This window comes from Coenobita brevimanus, chromosome 92 (assembly GCF_032717465.1).
Source record: "Coenobita brevimanus isolate Jiangsu-jjx chromosome 92, ASM3271746v2, whole genome shotgun sequence".
NCBI classification, from domain to species: domain Eukaryota; kingdom Metazoa; phylum Arthropoda; class Malacostraca; order Decapoda; family Coenobitidae; genus Coenobita; species Coenobita brevimanus.
The window spans coordinates 15,009,380-15,030,333 of record NC_137045.1 but is presented as its reverse complement, the minus strand read 5'-3'; the positions used below and the strand labels follow the sequence as shown (position 1 = coordinate 15,030,333).

The window sequence follows — 20,954 nt, the reverse complement described above, 5'->3', positions numbered from 1 at the left end:
AAGTGAAACAGCCAAAGATTATTTCTACGTCTAATAATTGTCGCCATGTGGAAGATATATGTTAACTGTTAAAGTAAAACTTGATCAATCCCTTTTTAAATATGGGCTATGAACGCTTGTAGGCTCACATTTCTCCTGAATAAAATCGTTTGGCGGCAACTAGAAAGCAATGCAAGAGTCATCTGCAGCAAACCATTTGATATATGGCGACATCTCTATCTCAAAAGACAACGGCAATTTGGACAGTATACGCGTTCATGTTTTTCGATCTAAAGATTACCAACATTAACAGTCATCATGTTTACTTTTTTTTTTTTTTCCACATAACCATGGTAGTTTTCTTTACATTTGAGTGACACTGAACACTGCTGTAAATTTGTTGCAAGTCAACAGTTTTTTATTTTTTTAATCACTTAGGGCACAAGGGCCTGGTACCTGATACTATATGAGACGATTCTCGATTATAGTAACTCTCAGTGTTAAAAATGTCATGTAACTGTTTAAAATAAATAAACAGAAGGAGAGTATACAAGATGCGAGTTCTCCAAATTGGCTAAATATGCCAACTGAGAAAAATAAACAAACCGAAGGGGGACGGAGGAGGAAAACACTGACAAACGCCAATTATTATGCACCATGATGAACTGCGAGAGGACAGATGTGGTTTTTGTGGTGGAGAAGAGTGTGAGCATGAAGAGATACTTGCCAGAGCTGCTAGAGGCCTATATTATACCAACAGTGACGTGAGTACGGTACCCTGTTAAGTTTTCGTGGGAAGCGGGTTCGTCATTTACAGACAACTTTGTGATGGTAATATATTTTACCGCCAAACCTGAGTTTTCTAGTTAGGTTTGAGGTGGTTTGGCCTATAATTCATGATGGTGCCCAAAGTATACATTACTTTCATGTTTAAACAGTCATATTGTTATTAGATTGCCTATATTTTAGCATGGTCCAAGGTATCCTGGTTTTTTGTTGTCTGCACAATTATATTATATCTTTCAAAGCTGTGCTGGCTGAGTGGTCAGCGTTGCTGATTGAAGCTGCTGGTGTGTTAGTGCCAGGATTCGAATCCTTTTGCAGGCAGCTGGCATCACTCAACTTAGGTGTCCATGTACCCTTTGTGGGTTGGTTGGTAAAATGAGTAGGTTAACATCTAGGGGAGGCAACGTGGTAACCTGGGTGATGCAATGGCCTCGCATTCCATGATATTGAGTGAGTAACCTGCCACAGGCACAAAGCCTATGTTGTGGAGATGGGCACCATGGCTAAAAGACCTCATGGCATCTGCCCTCACCTTTATGTTTATCATTTCCAGTGCTAGTCAGTAATATACTGAGATATACGTTGATCTGGAGTTTTTGTATCTGATCTTCTAATGCTAGCCTGTAACATGCCAAGATGCATTTTTCCTTGGAGTCCAGGTCATGATGTTACAACCATCAGAGCAGTGAAAGTGAATGGTTCAAATGAAAGTTGAAAGGTATTGTTTTTGAATTATATTCAAGTAATGGAGCTAGAAATTAATATACATACTACTTTTGCATAGTTAACATACATCCAAATATTTAATTTGCAGAGTTAGTACAGTATCAGATTAGCGAAGTACAGTGTGCAGCAAATATTTACAAAGCCATGACACCAGATCCCACGAAATAATAATGGGAATCAATATGTGCAGTTTTAAGTCAGCTTTTTTCTGTAATGATTCTTCTGCAAATAAAAAAAAAAATGAGATATTGTGGGGTCTTCAGTGTGGTGTTATGGTTTTGTAAAAATTTACCATATCCCAACCCCCCTTTTTTTTTTTCATAATGGAAAATATAAAAACAAACAAAAGAATTTCAAGCCATTTCAGTCATTGACCTACCCAAAAGCCACTTAACCTAGATTCATGTCATTTGAACTTATGTGTGACTAATTTCCAGTCTTGCCCATAGTCATTGGCAGAGTCCATCTATACTGATTTCAGATTGAAAACATGAGACAGAGCCATTTCTGGTCTTCTGATTGGCTGAATCAGGACCATAATTCACCAAAAAGCAAAAATGCATTGCCTTTAATGGATGAAATGTAAACAAACTACACACATTAATGACCCCACAATATTTTGCATATTTTTTATTTGTGGAAGAAATTTCACAGAAGAAAGCTGACTTAGGACAGTTCAGTACCGGTATATTCTGTCTATCTATCTATTGCCAGATGTCACAATCCCATAAGGGGTGGCCATTTGACTTTGAGTTATTTGTTTTATGGGGAGGGGCACTAATCCTCCACCAACCCACTTGTTGGCACGTATGGTATGGTTATATGGTTACCACCCAGTGTAGTAAATGGTTTCTTGGCTTACTGGAAACCATTTGGCTTGTCACTCAATGTAAAGCCACCTGTATAGGAAAGAAAAGCAATAAGAAGAGACAGGAAAGATGGGAGAAATATGAAGAGAGGAGGGCAGACACAGAAATAGAATGATAAAGGCTTAGGAAGAAGTAGGCAGCTCTACATCGTGAGTGGATGATGGTCGCCACCACCTACCACACTTCAGTATATTGATTCCCATTATTATTTCTTAGGAATCTGGTATTATAGTGTAAACATTATTCCAGTGTGCATTGACAGCATGTGGAAGTGTTTCTACTTCATTCTTTGAAAGCAGTGATAAGAAACAGGGAAGTGAGCATGGAAGTGAAAAAGTTACTACATGACAGTATTGTGATACCAACTCTAACGTATGGAAGTGAAGCTTGGACGTTGTTGGAAGGACACAAGTCAAGAGTGAGAGCAGCGGAAATGAGATATTTAAGAGGAGCCTGTGGAGTCACATGGAGGGACAGGCTGATGAATGAGGATATGAAGGAGCGTTGTGGTGTGGATGTGGATGTGATAGGAAGCGTTATGAGGAACACACTGAGGTGGTTTGGCCATGTGGAGAGGATGGAGGGTGAAAGACTGACGAAGAGAGTGTATGTGAGTGAGGTGGAGGGGGGAAGAGGGAGGGGGAGGCCGAGGATGAGATGGAGGGATGGGGTGGAGAGGTATATGAGAGAGGGGGGTGTGAGTTGGGAGCAGGGTAGTGAAATGGCGGGGGACAGGGCGACTTGGAGGCGATTTGTTTGTGGCCACCCCAAACGGGATTGAGGCATCTGGCAATAGATAGATAGATAGATTACAGGAATAACCTTATATACATTGAGGATGTAAACCAAAAGAGTCAGCAAATATTGAATCCTCCTAGCTATATCAAAGCAGTTTTCCCCATGCGATTTTAAAGATGTGGTGGGTATGCATTCCGACCACCCTCGTGACACTCACCATCAGACTGATATATTTCCCTTCTATTCCAGGTATTTTGGGAATGGTCTGTCTGAGGAATCTGATGTCTTTTTCACACAGGTAACAAGACAGCAAGCATTTTTCTTTTTAGAATGTCATACCAGATCATTCTCTTATGTTTTTCAAATCCTATTAGCTGATAAAACCTAGCATTATATGGAGATTAAAGAATTTTGCCTATTAATATTCCAGTGTTCTCTGTAAAGCTGTTTTGCTAGTTTTCCCTAAAGTACAGAACCAGTTCAAGAGAAAAAATAGTAATAAGTCTCAGACTTACGGTATCTTAAAGATAAGGAGGACTGCCTGTATATTATTTCCTGGCATGGTGATAGTTCTACCTATATCAGTTTTTTCTTGTTGTCATGATTCTGCCTCACCCCACCCTCGAGTGGGAAAAAAAGAGATGATGGTGATGATGATATACGGTGACCATTCCACCTGTCCCCACAGAGCAGTGTGGTACAGTATGCATCAGTCTTCTTTGGCACAGAGCTTTCACTGGTTGGATCCTGGGGACAAGTGGAGTGCTATGGCCCAACATGCTCTGAAACTGATATAGTCAGTTCCATTAAGAATGCTCGGTCAGTATTAATTCCCTGTCTTGTAGTAATAGCCAACAGTATAATGATGTTTTTGTTGTTTACTTTCTCATTTCAAGGATATGATCTTCAGTTTCTTTTCACTTCTCAGATACTATCTTGATCCTCTGACTCCCTGCCATCAAAATTCTTAATTGCCTCCCTCCCCTCTCTCCATCATTTTTGCATCAGACATCCTTAACTGCTTTGCAGTAGTATTACAGTACTGTATTTACCACAGCTGTGCAGATCACCTGTAATCTTTCCATACTTTTCATCCATATTTTTCTCACATTCTTTCATCATATTACATTGCAGGATTACATTAATCCCCCATTCATCCAGACGTCCATTATCCGTATGATCCATAACCCAGACGCTGTGATCTGGCTGTGTTAAACCATTATACGTACATTTTCCATTTTATCTAGATAAAATGCTTGTGTCCGGGTGGAAATTATGGCCACGTGAACATTTTCGCCCGCCTGGGCAGGAATAGCCTGGTGGCACCGCTCTGTCTAGCACGGTAGTTCATCCAGCGTCCACTAGAGGCCCCCTCAGCCGTCCCCAATTCCCGTGCATCGACAGAGTAGTGAACAGCTCTTGTATGTTTGTTATGGCAGCACATGGGGTGGCCATCTCTTGCCTGTGCACATTCGAGGCAAACATCAAGCAGATGCTTGAGTATGCCGAGCACCATTGTGACAGAGAGACGGTGCCTCTTCACCTTGTTGAGGATCTGCGTTCTGTACGGCAGAGTGTCATCCAACGCCTGAATTGCCGCTCCTATTGCCAGTCCAAGACCAACTCCTTTTTCAGGCCTCTGACGCCCACCCAGTCCACCTCCTCTCTGCCACCATCACAGCATCAAACCACACCTTCAACAACAGAACCACAACCTAGTACGTCATCAGCCATGGTGTGTCCCCTGGACATAGTTTGCGGTTGTCTTCTGAGTCACCTGAAGTGGGCAGTCCATCACCAAGTCCCACAGCTGCTTCCCTGGGCTGACTGCTATGGCTCCTCCTTGACTCTGACTGCAACTAATCTAATCAGGGTATGCCACTAGACCACATGGGATGTACTTCGCGAGCCTCAGTGCAATGGTCAGAGTCAAGGAGCTTGTGGGTTATTCAGCACGATGCCCTGCAAGGAATCGTGAGTGTTCACTTTGATTTTATTTCAGCTTATTGTACTGTTTTGTTTTTGAAGGCTCCAACATGCTTGCATGTGTCGGCCTTGGTCACTTAATGGTGGCTCTCCCGCTCAGTCTAAGGCAGCCTCCCTGTTCAGTCGCTTAACCCTGAGGTCACACCTAATGACCTCGTCCCATGTCTTTCTCGGTCTACCCCTCGCATCCCCACCCCCAATATTAACACTTCTCATCTTCTGCACCCAATTATCATCCTCCATCCTCTCCACATGGCCAAACCATCTCCATCTACTTTTCCTCATCACATCACCAATAGCCTACACTTCAGTCCCATCCAACCTTTCAACTCTTCCATCGTAAACCCAGCCCCCCCTAGGCCTTGCACGCAGCGACGCAGTGCACATCCACTTAATCATTGTCATTTCTGTACTTTTGAGCTTGCAAATAACCACTCCCCTTACTGCCCAGGTCTGACTACCATACAGCATCACACTCCTAACACATATTGCATACAAAGACCCGTTAGCACGTAGGGAGAGTCCTCTCCATGTCAGGAAAGGCAACAGCTCCCTGAACTTCTTTCAACCACTTCTCACCCTAGCCACAGAGCTAGCTCCACCCCCACCTCCAGCACATAACATGTTTCCCAGATAACAAAATTCTTCCACACACTTGAGATTCACCAGGAAGTTCAATCCTTTCACGCCTGACAATCTCTACCTGTTCTCCCCAACATGCCGCACACATAAAATCACCATTATCTCGCAGTCTACCTCTAATACCACGACATCTCTTGTACACCCATTTATCACAAACACTGCATAAGATGGAATTACTTCCCACGCCCTTGTGGTAAGTTGCACATGGCCAACCTCCCACTTCTTTGACTGTACTGCCACCAACCCTAGATATCATCACTTTTGTTTTATCTGCATTTACCCTTAAGCCCTTGTGCCCCATACCATCTCTCCACTTCCTAAATCTTTCCTCTGTCTCCCTTTCATTCTCTGCAATCTACATCAAATCATCAGCATGCAACATCCTCCAAGGGAGTCCATTTCTGAAGTCACGTGAGAGGGCTTCAAATACCATGATAAACAACATGGGACTTAAAACTGACCCCTGATGCACACCAATATTCACGGAAACCTTATCATTCAAATCTCCATTCACTCTTACCTGGGTGCAAGCACCCACATACATGGCCATAACAACCATAACCAGCAGCTCCTCCAACCCAAGCTTTCTCATTGCCCACTTCACCACCTCTCTAGGGACTCTGTCAAAGGCCATTTCCAAAAAAAAGGAAAAAAAAAAAAAATCCCTTTTCTTTCCAATATATTTTTCCTGAAGCTGTCAAACAATGAATATGGCATCAGTGGTCCCCCTGCCTAGCATAAACCCAAACTGCATCGCATCAGTATTCACTCCTTCTCTAATCATACCTTCTAGAACTCTGTCCATTACCTTCATTATCTGATTTAAAAGCTTTTTACCTCAGTAATTTCCTCTTTCCAGGGCATCACCCTTCCCTTTGTACATATTTACAATTACACTCTTCAGCCAATCATCTGGGACAACACACTCATATATAATCATATTTATCAGGTCAGTGACCAACCTCACCCTTGTATCCCCTGAGGCCTTGAACATTTTCAGCAGTCAACCCAGACGCACCTGCTGCCTTCCCCAACTGCATCCTGCCTATTGCCGCACTCATAGTAGCAGAGTCAATCAAAGGCCTAGGGCCAAACACTGGATCTGCTGGCTCCAAACTTTCCCTGTCCCAGTCAAATTCTTCATTCAACAACCAGCTATAATGCTCTGTCCATGCATCTTTAATATCCCCACTGTTCACCACTACCCTTCCTTCATCATTCTTCACACACTGCTTACCTATAATATCCCAATTATTCCTCTTCATCTGATATGCCACCTTAAATATCATATTTTTCCTTTCCACATGATTTAGGTTATCAAGTAAAAGTCTTTGTGACTCAGACTTCATCCTGTATAGGTACCTCTCTTCTAACCCTATGCTTGGCAGCCAAGTATCATGATTTTAATCTGTTTCATCATGATTTTATTCCATTTGCCATTATGTTTTGTGTGCCCATTGCATTTTTCTTATGTAGCCATTTTTTTCATTTTTTTTTCACATCACTGCAGGGTATGGCCTTGCAGTGGTGATTGTGTGTCTGTGGCTGATGGGTCTGCTTGACCATGGTAATTGCTTGGCAATGGTTTATAGGTCTACTTGACTAGATAGAGTTGTATAAAACAACAGGAACAATTGTTGTACGATGTACTGTAGTGGCCTTTTACACTGGCTTTCAAAGTTAGGTTATGTATGAAGGGGGGCCAGGGGAGAAGTCCATTACCCGGACGGATCCATTTTCCAGACATTCCTTTGGCTCTGTTACAGTGGATAAATGAGGGATTACTGTACTCACATTCACGCATGTATGTTTTGTCCACCCATTGCTCTGATTTTTTCTTTTGTATGGTACAGTTTTCCACAGCATCTTCTTGTCTCATAATCTCCTACATAGTTCCATCTGTGCCTCTTATTTAAGGATACATCATTTTTTTTTATAAATTTGCTTGCATTAAAAAAAAAAAAAAAAAAAACTTACAGAATTTAACTTTAAGAGGCAGAGTATAAGAGAGAAGTGGAGGAACGATTGGGCAAATATGAATTGGAGCAGATGGGAGACGTGGAAGGTGTGTGTAGGGTATTTACAGAAGAAATATGTGCAGCATGTGATGTGGTGTGTGGAAGGAAGAGAAGACGGAGGGGGGTGCAAGGAACAGCGTGGTGGACTGAAGAGGTGAAACAGGCTGTGGCACAAAAGAAGAAAGCATACAATGAATGGATGAGAAATAGGGGTGTGGAAGAAGTTGAGAGGCGGAAGAGAGAGTTATATATAGAAAGAAAGAGAGAGGTGAAAAGATTAGTAAGAGAGAGTAAGAAGAGAGTGGATGAGGAATTTGGAAGGAATTTGAGTGTAAAGTGGAGGGACTGTAAGAAAATGTTCTGGAAAGAGGTGAAAAGAGTAAGACAGGGTGGAAGTGAAGTTAGCAGGGGAGTGAAAGATAAAAATGGTAGATTACTAGTGGAGAAGGGAGAAAAAGTGAGCAGATGGAGAGAACACTTTAAGGAATTGTTGAACATAGAGGATGAAAGTAATGCGAGTATAAGTGGCTGGGGAATGGTTGGGAGAAGGAGGGAGGTGAGAAGACAGGAAGAAATCAGTAGGATAGAAGTTGTGGAAGCAGTGAAGAAAGTTAAATCGGGGAAAGCCCCAGGAATTGATGGAGTGTGTGGTGAAATGCTGAAGCATGGGGGAAAGATAGCAGTAGAATGGATGTGGATGATGTGCAGATTGGCCTGGGAGGAAGGTAGGGTCCTGGAGGATTGGAAGTCAGGTATAATTATTCCCTTGTACAAAGGAAAAGGGGAAAAAGAAGTGTGTGGTAATCATAGGGGCATTTGTCTTCTTAGTATAATAGGAAAAGTGTATGGTAGGATACTTATTGACAGAGTTAGAGAAAGAACAGAGAAATTAGTTGGAGAAGAACAGGGAGGCTTTAGGAAGGGAAGAGGTTGTGTAGGTCAGATATTCATTCTTAGATCTTTAGTGGAAAAGTTTCTAGAGAAGGGAAAGAAGTTGTATGCGGCTTTCATGGATTTGGAGAAAGCATATGACGGTGGATAGACAAGGATTCTGGAAAGTGTTAAGAATATATGGAGTAGATGGGAAGTTGTTGAATGCTGTGAAGAGTATGTACGATGGTGCAAAGGCTGCAGTGCGTGTGGATGGTGAACTGAGTGAATTTTTCTCTTTGAAAGTTGGGTTGAAACAGGGATGTGTCATGTCTCCATGGTTGTTCAATCTGTACATGGATTGGGTAAAAAAAGAGGTACAAGGTAGGGTAGTGGATGTTGGAGTGGCCCTGGTGAGAGAGGATAGTGTTTAGAAACTCCCTGTGCTGTTTACAGATGATACTGTGTTGTTGAGTGAAGACGAAGGGGAGCTGCAAGGCTTGGTGGATGAGTTTGGGAGAGTGTGTAAGAAATGGAATCTAAAGGTGAATGTAGGGAAGAGTAAAGTGATGGTCTTTGAGAGAGGTGAAGTCAGTGAATGTACAGCGAGGTTGGATGGTGAGGAATTGGAAAATGTGAGTACGTTTAAGTACTTGAGTAGTGTGATGAGTAAGGATGGAGGTTTGGAGGGTGAAGTGCTTGAAAGGGTACAGCAGGGAAGAAAGGTTGCTGGTTCTTTGAAAGCAGTGATAAGAAACAGGGAAGTGAGCATGGAAGTGAAAAAGTTACTACATGACAGTATTGTGATACCAACTCTAACGTACAGAAGTGAAGCTTGGACGTTGTTGGAAGGACACAAGTCAAGAGTGAGAGCAGTGGAAATGAGTTATTTAAGAGGAGCCTGTGGAGTCACATGGAGACAGGCTGATGAATGAGGATATAAAGGAACGTTGTGGTGTGGATGTGGATGTGATAGGAAGTGTTATGAGGAACACACTGAGGTGGTTTGGCCATGTGGAGAGGATGGAGGGTGAAAGACTGACGAAGAGAGTGTATGTGAGTGAGGTCGAGGAGGAAAGAGGGAGGGGGAAGCCGAGGATGAGATGGAGGGATGGGGAGGAGAGGTATATGAGAAGGGGGGTCTGAGTTGGGAGCAGGGCAGTGAAATGACGGGGGACAGAGCGACTTGGAGGCGATTTGTTTGTGGCCACCCCAAACGGGATTGAGGCATCTGGCAATAGATAGATAGATAGATAGTTAGGCAGATGTTTAAAATTATGCAAAAGTATCAGGTTTACATTGAAGCAGAATTAGTTTTCTGTTGTCAAGATGCACCTTCAAATACTGTACCTTAATGGCTTTTGACAGATATGCTGATATGTAGTAAAATTATTTATGAATTCTTTTCACTTTTCTTGTACCACGGTAAATATTTCATGGTTACTCTTACCATTCTATTATTTTTTAATTTTGTTTGCAGTTACTCTTGTAAGAACCTGAGCCGGCAAGCATTCATTTTGGATGGGCTGCAGGCAGCACTCAACATGTTTGAGGCCATGAAAAAGTTGGGTGATGGTAATGGTGAGAATGTTGCACGATGTTGCGTGCTGGTCACTCAGAGCACTCCCATGAGCAATCCATGGTCACCCACCAACCCAGAGAAAGTTCTCAAGGAAATAAAAAGAGTAAGTGACATGTAGAGGTGTATGGTATGTAGGAGGACTATTGGGCCTTGGAAGCAGGCCGTGAAGCATATGCTTAAAAAAAAAAAAAAAAAAAAAAAAAAAAAAAGTGCAGTACTTTTTGAGTGAAAAATTGTTGCTGTCTAGTGTTTATAATACAATAACATTTGAGAAGAAGAGTTGCTCTACATTTCATCTCAAGTTAATAATGAGTAACATCGTAACTAATGATCACCAGATTTCCATTTGAATTTATATTAACCCGCCGTGTGCTGGCTATTTTTAGCCCTATGGGTCACCCGATTTTTCGACTTTATTTTTTTTATTTTTTTTTATTTTTTTTTATTTTTTTTTTGCTAAAATGCTAGATTTTGATGTGGAAACAACGAATTTTGCCATTAAAATGCACAGCGAGGCTTAGAAATGAGTTTTATTAAGTCCTGCATACTCGTGTACAGGTATTGCCGCTCTCTCACGCTCACCACGTACGTGAGAGAAAGCCGTTTTCTATGTAAGGTATACTCAGGTATTTATGCTGGGAAGGTATAGCAATGTTCAGTACACTTTTCTGATTACTTATTACTTCAGCATCTATCACAATTTGCGTGTCTTTCTCACTGTGAATGCATTATCTTACACTTACTTGAAGATAGGTACAACCTGACTTCATTACGTACAGTCCTGGCACTTACAAGAAGGTATTTACAACTTGACTTCACTATATAGTCCTTACACTTACAAGAAAATATTTACAACTTACACTTACATGAAAATATTTACAAAATGCTTTCACTATGTATAGCACTGGGTGAGGCACACAGGCAGAGTAAGGCAGAGCGAGTGTGAGGGGGGAAGCGAGTGAGTGTATGGCCTTGTCAGCCTGGGGGATGGTAGAGGAACAGTTTTATTATATGCCTGCCAATTTTTACCAGCGAATCTTGAAAAATGCGGTCACAGTGAAGTTTTTATTTTAAACCGTTTTAAATCGACATTGGCACTGGCCGCGGAATTATGTCAGACCGGTTTAAAATGGCACTGGCATGCGGCGGGTTAAGTTCTTCGGTAACAATAGGGAAGTAATTAATTAGTCGTGGCACTTGATTTAGCTTTCATTCCATGTAGAACATAGCAACCCATGTGGGAATTGCTTTATGAGGAAGTATGGCATCATATGCTTGATTAATTGATTTTATATTGTGATGTTGGTGTGCAGAGCAAGACACAGCTCTCGGTGGTGTCTGCCCATAAGCTGGTGGAGCTGTACCGGCTGTTTGATGCAGCAGGGGGGGACCACCAGGCCACGCCAACCAAGAACTACGCCAGCAAACCGCAGCATCTCGTCCTTCTCAATGGCTTTAGGTATTGTAGTGCATTTACTCTGACTAAGTTCCTTAAACCTTTTCAGTTATTTGATAGCCAAGTGTAGTCAACTTAAGGACTGAGTGACCAGTAACCAAGGAGATTTATTCATACCTCACTTTCCTCTTGAATGTACATTATTACATTTTACACACACACACACACACACACACAAATGGAAAATGGAGTTCAGTGCCAAGAAGTGTCATGTGTTACAAATGTGAGTGAAAAAAAAAAAAAATGGTTATATAAAATGGGCAGTGAGATAATTAGCAAAAGAAGAGAAGGGCTTGGGAGTGATTTTACAAGATGAACTGTCACCAGAAAGGCATATACAGGAAACAGAATCATTGGAGGCACATATGAATTACTGACCAGCATGAGAGTGGCTTGTAATTATATGGAAAAGCTCAGGAAGTTGATAGTGTCCATGATAAGACCAAGACTAGAATATGCAGCTGTGATATGGGGCTACAAGGATGATACCATACTCAAGGGAACTGACCTGTGAGGAGGGATTGGAAAAACTGAAGTAGTGGGTAATAAGGGTGCTCCAGTTGGATTGAGCCAGTGCAGGTTTATATCCAGGGGGTGGTTGGGGTTATTGCTCATGTAATACCCCACAGGAATGAGTGAGGCTGGTCACTCTCATCTTAAATGTCAGGACCAACTTGCCTAGCCCTGGGATTCTACTCTCCCCATGGGGTAACACTGGATTAGATGATGATGATGATGATGATGATGATGACCAACACTGTGTGAGAGAAGGGAAAAAGGAGATTTGATTGCGATGTTTAGAAATGTTAGAGGTTTGGAAAAGGTGGATAATCTTTTTTGTATTGGAGAATGGAAGAACATGAGGTCATGAATTTAAATTGGAGGAGGAGCAGATGCCTTAATAATCTTAAAAGGTTCAGTTTCCCAGACAGTAGTATCAGTGCTTGGAATGACTTAGACAAGGGGGTGGTGAAAGCAAAAAGCATCCATGTGTTTAAAACTAGACTGGATAAAAGTAGATATGGAGACAGGATAGTACGAGCCTAGCTCAATTCCTCTACGGTATACTACAAATAGGTGAATAGGCACACACACACACACACACACACACACAGAAAAGAAAAAACATACCAAACCTCTCTCATCTTAAGAAGTAGTCTTGAGAGGAAAATATGAAGCAGAAGAGGTGAAATAATAAGGCATACTTTTCCCCCCTGGCTGCACCATTTAATGCTATGGTACCACATCAGCTCACTGAAATTATTACTGTGTTATTACTGTATTATTATTATTTTTTCTGTTCACAGCAGTTGTCATCTTGGTCAGTCCATAACTGTGCTGAGATTAATTAAAAAAAAAAAAAAAATCTTTTCGACTAAGATTTTTGTTAGAGGGAAGAACAAGATACAGTAATCCCTGTATTATCCGGACGCCCACTATCCGGACTTCCCACTTACCAGACATTTTGGGCCCGGGCCTTTGAAACTCAAAACTGGCCCAAAAATGCAAAAAAAAAAAAAAAAAAAAATCTGAAAATTTTTTCAACCGTACTTTGAAATTGGCGCGCAGCGCCGACCAGCTGTGTTTACCCTCGCTACTTGTTTCCCCCATCCCTCCCAGCCTCCCCAGTTACCACCTAACTACCATCCCGACTAGACGCTCATTCAGTGGATGCTGCATGTGCTCGTTTTTGTAAATAAACAGTGAATAAACTGCAATACCTTGCCACTAGACCACATGGGAATTTACAGTGTTGTGCAGTGTTATGAAATTAGACGTCAGAGTGCATAGATTAAGTACAGAATGTAAACTGATGGTTGAAACTGGCATGGCGCAATCAAGAACAGTATGTGCAGTGTTAAACAAATATAACTCATAGTGCAAAGGATTAAGTGCAGCACAACACTGGATTACTGTATGTGCTTCAAGAGCATTTTCACCACTGCCAGAGCCTTAAAGGAGGCGGTTTAACCTTCTTAACGAACGGCCACGGACATGTTGTAAGTACCCTATACAAAATATTTTCCATAATCACTTCTAATTCCTCATTCTCTGGTTTCTTTTCATTTATTTCATACTTTCTGTCTCCTGTTTGTGTAAATAGGTGCTGTGCATGTCCGGTAGAGAGTCATGTAGATGGTTTTCTGAGTTAGGCTGGGTTAGGGTCCATAAGTACCAGTCCAGGAGGCAGGGGCCCACTTTCCGGACATGCCTTGGGCTCTGTTACATAGGATAGTGGAGGGATTACTGTACATGGAAGATTTTTTTTGTTTTACTTTCCTGTCCTTCCCCTTCCTACAAAAACAAATCTTAGATGGTAAGGACTGAAATTAGGATTCCAAGGACTTTTTTTTTTTTTTTTTTTTTTTTTTTTTTTTTAAATAACCTGGCCTATTTTTTTTCATTCTCTCTGTTTCCTTTTCTTGTTAACCCAGCTGTATCCCATCCATAGGTGGGAAAAAAGGTCAGGACAATGGTTATTATGGTAATAGTTTATAGCAGACCTTGAACTGATAGTTTTGTTACAGTCTTCAGGAACGTGCTGTGAGCCCATCCCTGATGGGTTACACTCAGACAGGGTCAGTGGCCACACCCCCAGCAGCCCTTGGCACCCAAGTTGGCCAGCAAGGTGTGGCAGTGGCTGGTGGTGGAGGACCAGGACCGTCACCCAACCAGATGGGGCCAGGAGCCACCACACCTTCACCTGGCCCAGGGGGTTCACCAGCACCACAGCAACCTGGCCAACCACAGGTTGGACACTGAATCCCTTCACTTCCTCTCTCCCTTCCTTCCTATCATTATGCTGTTTGGAAGAAATTTGATGCCTGTGGTCTAGTGAAATAAGGCACATCAGCTGGATGTGGCCCATATGGGTATAATCTAAGGGATGGTTAGGTTTATTGCTAATGTAATGCTGCTTAGGGTTAGGCAACTAGTCACTTAAGTATCTGGGCCGAACAGCCTAAACCCAGGACCTAACACTCCTGATGAGACAGTAGAGGATTGGATGATGGATTGACGGAAGACATTAACGGTAGGGTACTGTTACAAAACTCTGTAGCAGAAAATGTATGTGTGCTGGTACAGTATGTTATAATAACAAGTAATATGGTGATGTATCGATAGGCAGTTATGAAGGTAGAGTATTAATTAGTGAGGTGGTGTTAAAAAGCCACAAAGGTTAAAAATCTTGGGAGTGTTAAGATTTATTGTTCATGAAGTGGTACTGTATTAAGAGGCAAGCAACTAGTCAGCATTGCTTTAAACAACAGTAGTAACCTAATCTCAGGTCCCTACACTCATTATAAATGGGTGGATGGTTGTATGATGGACGGATAGGTTATGTAAAGAGAAACTCTTGCCCTTTTTTAGTTATGAAGGTAGAGAAAAGTTTAGTGTGGTGTTGTGGAGATGAATACCTAATCCCTAGTTCATAAACAGGTTGGTCGTGGTGGTGCAGTCAATCCAATGGTTGTAAATCAAGCTCCTCCCTGCAGCATTACCTCACAGCCCAGCACAGGTGTCCAGGGTCAGTCATTTACTTTTATTTTTTCCTGTCGGTTCCTAATTACTTGTGTCTTTGTATTCATGCTGCAGTTTTATTAAGTCATAGATAAGACATAGATTAAAGTAGCTAAATAATGGGGGGAAAAAGAAAGTTAGTGGTATGCTTCCTCTATATATACAGACATTTTTTAATACATAGGGACAGTGTTTGGTAATGATGTCAGAGTTTTGTTACCTGAAAATTTCACACTTCAACAAGTCCGAGTTTTAGTGAGTATGTTATCATTAGATTAAGGAATTGTCAGAAGTTACCATGTCCAAGGTAAACATAAGGTGGTAAATGTTTATTGTCTCCTGCAGTGCCGATGGTGCGACAGCCAATGCCCCCTATTCGTATGATCAACCCAGCCCGTCCTCGGTGGTCTGTAGGTGAGTCAACCTTTCTGCTGCATCCTGTATTCTGCACTGCCTAAACAGGTTGATGCAATATACAACATGTATGAAACCACCATTGTAATGTCGTTTTGGAGATTTTTCAGATGTGTGATGTCGTCAGAAGACTTTGACAGCATAGCCCAGAGACTGTACACCTCACATGAGGTGGGGAGAATTCAAGTGATGTATAAAAAAGGGATGCAGTGCCTCCTGGTGGCAGGTGTGAAAGACTTTCACTTGCATTATACTTGGTGCCACAGCCTAGAAGACTTAGCAACTATGTCCCAGTAAACCAATTTAGCGCTGGTCAGCTTTCCAATTATACCGAACTGATGCCATAAAATATTGTGAAAAAGCCATTAAAGCCTGAATTCCTGTAAATACAGTCCCATCAACTTCAGGTTTTAACTGTATGATGATATCAGATAAAACTAACAATAACAGAGAGGATTAGGACGAGCATGGTGACAGTAATGAAAATTAAGTTATGAAATGTTACAAAATATACTATAATGATGGTAAATAGAAACCGACATGTGTGAAATGCAGAATGACAATGATGGTAAAACTGATAATGGCAAACTATGTACTTGGTTGCTCTAATATTAGGGCAGCTTAAGCTGATGAATAAAGAATTCACTCTTTATCACAGATACAGTGAAAAATAAAACTGATAACAGCAAAATGTACCTGGCTGCTTGTTAGGGCTGCTTAAGCTGATACAGTAAAAGTCCTATTATTCGGCAGCTGATTATTCGGTAGATCCGACATTTCGGCAGCTGTCCGGAATCATCTCGGCAGTCCAGGAAGTGTTATCTGTGACTTGTAGGCCTAATGTTTCATTACACTTCTGTATGTTCACCAATTTCTATATTTTTTCAGACTCAGGCATAGTATTGTATTGATTACAATATTGGATAGTATCATACAGTACAGTAACCACCCCCTCCAAATTAGCGAGGGTTACGTTCCAAGCCCTCTTGCTATTACTTGAAATTCGTTCATTCTTGACACCTTCCTGAAAGTGACATTTACTGGTAATTGCGTAGCCCATGAACCATTGATGCTGTAATGCATTACCCATAAATAAATGGTGCTTGTTAAATCAGTTTCCCTGTTGTTTTTAGCTGTACGGTTGTGACAGCTCTAGTATTTTTATTCCCCAGCATAATGGTGGGAGGGACTGCCCTGTTTAACTGTACCTAATCTAACCGAATTTAACTGTACCTAATAATTTAACCATTCCCAATCTAACCTAAAGTCAGAAAAATACTTAAAAATAAACTGGAGGAATATGAATTGCTAAGGTCTCTCTGATGAAAGTTAAACGCACATTTAGCGCTCATTCTTTTGTTCGTTTTTGTTTAATGAGAGAGTATTGATGCAAACAGTAATATACCCCATTAACCCCTTAATAACCTTCGGCACAGAACAACCTTTTACAGTACCGATGTCAGTGATATCAAGTTAGTGTGAGCTATAAAGAAATTTGAACAATTATGGGGAGGGAACGAAGGTCACTGGTATGTTTACACGACTCTACGCTACGATTCCAAGCAGTCAGGCGGTCGGTTAAACTCAGATGTTTTCGCCCATTTGGTAAATGCACCGTAACTTTATCACTTTTTCTATGACTCATAGCGAATCATAGCATGGGTTTAGGAAGCTAAATAACACATTGCTAGGTGAGCCAGACAATTATCTTCACATCTTTAAGAAAAACAATTTGATTTCAGAAGAATGGAAGAAACTTACTCTACGTACTCAGAGAGAGATTAAATTTCTTCCATTTTCTTAAAGATGTGAAGATATCGTCTGGTGCACCTAACAATGTGTTATTTAGCTTCCTAAACACATTCTGTGATTCATGGGAGAAGTTACAAAATTAAGGTGCATTTACCAAATGGCCGAAAACATCTGAGATTAACCGACCCTCTGACTGCTTGGAATCGTATCGTAGAGTCGTGTAAACATACCAGTGACCTTCGTTCCCTTCCCATAATTGTTCACAGTTTTTTACTGTAATGGGTTGGTCAATGCCAGAGGTTATTAAGGGGATAATGGAATACATTACTGTTTCCATCAATACTCTCCCTTTCACATGTAAACAAAAAAAAACGAACAAAAGAATGAGTGCTAAATGTAGGTTTAACATTCATCAGAAAGACCTTACCAGGGAGTAGACTGTAGCACCAGTCGAGCAGGGCAGTACTCCCGAGGTGGATGGAAAGCTGATGACAGGGAGTGCTGGAGCTCCCGTTTCATCAGCCCTCAGGACTAGTTCCTGACCATCCCCCTTTGCTGAACTTTTTCAGTGTCTCAGTTACACAGAGAGTAGGCCAGCATGCTCTCCAGTACAAATTTCTCTATCTATCTTCACCAAACTACATGCACAGTACACACTACACTTCCTATTCAAAATTTACCAAAATGGCGTCAATTCACCCAGCCTCGGAGTCCCCAGGGGGGGGGACCATAAATGCCCCCGCCATCTGCCCCTCTCCCGGTGACGACTCGAGGTGCCTGGAACCACTGTCTGACTCTCTTCTTCTTCATTTCTGCAACATTCGCGGCCTTTCATCTAACTTTCGCTCTGTTGAGCACCACCTCTCCTCCTCTAAACCTCACCTTCTTTTTCTAACGGAGACTCAGCTGTCTGAGGCAACTGACAGCAAACCCTTTTCTGTATCCTCCTACTTTCTCTATACTCATTTCAAAGCCAAAGGTGGCTGTTGTGTATACATACGCAACGACTTATCTTGCTCTCGTGTTCCTGAACTTGATTCTTCCGAATTCTCCACTCTCTGGCTTCGGCTTTCCTGTCATTCTCTGACTAAATATATCTGTGCTGTTTACTTATCCCCTAATTCTACTGACTATCAAAAATTCTTCGACTATCTTACTTCTACGATGGAACACATTCTGTCCATTTCTCCTTTCTCTGAAATCTCCATTCTTGGAGATTTCAATGTTCACCACCACCTTTGGCTCTCCTCTCCTTTCACGGATCCACCTGGTGAACAAGCCTACATCTTTTCTATCCTTAATGATCTAGAGCAGCTTGTACAGCACCCTACCCGTATCCCTGACCGCCTTGGAGAGAGCTCCAACATACTTGACCTCTTCCTCACAACTAATCCTTCTGCTTACTCTGTTAATCTTTTCTCTCCGTTGGGCTCCTCCGATCACAACCTTATTACCTTAACCTGTCCTATCGCTCCAGTACGGCCTGCGGACCCTCCAGGGAAACGTCGTCTCTGGCATTTTGGAGCTGCGGACTGGGAGGCCCTCAGGCAGTACTTCTTTGATTTTCCCTGGAATGATTATTGCTTCCATGGCCGTGAGCCATCTGAGTGTGCCTTGCGCATTACGGAGGTTATTCTCTCGGACATGGAAGCATACATTCCTTTCTCATATCCTTTGACTAACGCAAGAAAGCCTTGGTTTAATCACGCTTGTTCTAATGCTGTCCGCAACAAGGAGAAGGCCTACAAAAGGTACCGGAGCCAACCCACCCCTGAATCACATCATCTTTACGTTTCTGCCCGGAATCGTGCTAAGTCTGTCCTTCGCTCTACTAAAAATAATTTCATCCATACTAAATGCTCTCAACTCTCCAACTCGAATTCTTCCCGCTCCTTCTGGCACCTTGCCAAAAATCTTTCTAACAACTTTACCTCATCATCCTTCCCTCCTCTTTTCTACTCTGATGGTTCTGTAGCTGTTTCTTCTACTGATAAAGCAGATCTCTTCGCACAGACTTTCTCCTCCAATTCCACCTTAGACGATTCCGGTGCTGTTCCTCCATCACTTCCCCTCTCTGACTTCCTCATGGCTGACATTAAAATTTCTTCAGTTGATGTATTTTCTGCCATTACTGGCCTCAGTACTAACAAGGCATATGGGCCTGATGGGGTCCCTCCTGTTGTTCTCAAAAACTGTGCTTCTGTGCTTACACCCTGCCTAGGCAAACTATTTCGCCTTTGTCTGTCAACTTGTACCTTTCCTTCTTGCTGGAAGTTTGCTCTCATTCAGCCAGTCCCAAAGAAGGGTGACCACTCCCAACCCTCCAACTATCGTCCAATTGCTTTAACGTCCTGTATTTCAAAAGTTTTCGAGTCAATTCTTAATAAAAAATTTTAAGGCATCTTTCCTATCACAACCTTCTTTCCGATCGTCAGTATGGGTTCCGTCAGGGCGCTCCACTGGCGATCTTCTCACCTACCTTTCAGACTCCTGGTCATCCTCCTTTCGGGACTTTGGCGAAAGCTTTGCCATTGCACTTGACATCTCAAAGGCTTTCGATCGAGTCTGGCATAAATCTTTAATTTCCAAACTGCCCTCCTACGGTTTCTATCCTTCTATCTGTACCTTCATCGCTAGCTTCCTTTCTGGTCGTTCTATAGCTGCTGTCGTAGACGGCCATCGTTCTTCTCCTAGATCTATCAACAGTGGTGTTCCTCAGGGCTCTGTCCTATCACCAACTCTCTTCCTTTTATTCATCAATGATCTTCTAAGCTGTACATCTAACCCTATCCACTCATACGCTGATGACTCCACCCTTCACCTTTCCATTCGGTTCCCGCAACGCCCATCTCAACAGTTACTTCAAGAAACAAGGGATGAGGCTATGGCACACCTAATGTCTGACTTGGCTCATATCTCTGACTGGGGTAAAAATAATATGGTTGTCTTTAATGCTTCTAAGACTCAGTTCTTACACCTATCAACCCGACAAAATCTTCCACAGGTATACCCACTAATGTTTAATAATATTCAGATTAATCCTACATCATCCTTGAACATGCTTGGGGTTTCATTTACTCGGGACTTATCTTGGAAAGATCATATTACATCTCTTGTAAAATCTGCTTCCAAGAGATTGGGTGTGCTAAGCCGACTCCGCTCTTTCTTTACCCCTGCACAATTGTTGACTCTATACAGGGGTTTTATCCGCCCCTGTGTGGAGTACAACTCTCATGTGTGGGGAGGCTCCCCACATACAGCTCTTCTCAATAGGGTGGAGTCAAAGGCTTTTCGTCTCATTAACTCTCCTCCTCTTACTGACTCCCTTCAACCTCTGTCTCTTCGCCGCACTGTTGCATCTTTATCTCTTTTCTATCGCTACTTTAATGGTCACTGCTCCTCTGAACTGTCTGCTTGCATTCCTCCACCTCTACGACGGGCGCGTAGCACCCGTCTGGCAGCAAACTCTCATCCCTTTTCTGTCCAACTCTCTAATGCAAGAGTTAACCGTTACTCCCAGTCTTTCATTCATGCAACAGGTCAGCTCTGGAACTGTCTCCCTCTGTCTGTATTTCCTCCTGCCTATGATCTCCAGTCTTTCAAACGCAGTGTGT

The 20,954-nt window shown here is 42.2% G+C and overlaps 1 protein-coding gene across 1 annotated transcript in view; it reads left to right on the top strand.

Annotated features, from left to right (window-relative positions):
• The first annotated feature begins 629 nt into the window (after positions 1–629).
• The window catches only part of LOC145412261 (mediator of RNA polymerase II transcription subunit 25-like), a 38,960-nt gene continuing 18,635 nt past the window's right edge, over positions 630–20,954 (top strand). Inside the window, exons 1-8 of the mRNA XM_080282211.1 lie at positions 630–743; positions 3,348–3,396; positions 3,787–3,917; positions 10,095–10,299; positions 11,510–11,655; positions 14,181–14,403; positions 15,094–15,181; positions 15,520–15,588. Of these exons, the coding sequence (XP_080138337.1) occupies positions 637–743; positions 3,348–3,396; positions 3,787–3,917; positions 10,095–10,299; positions 11,510–11,655; positions 14,181–14,403; positions 15,094–15,181; positions 15,520–15,588 (1,018 nt within the window). The 5' untranslated portion in view covers positions 630–636. The remainder of the gene's footprint in view (positions 744–3,347; positions 3,397–3,786; positions 3,918–10,094; positions 10,300–11,509; positions 11,656–14,180; positions 14,404–15,093; positions 15,182–15,519; positions 15,589–20,954) is intronic.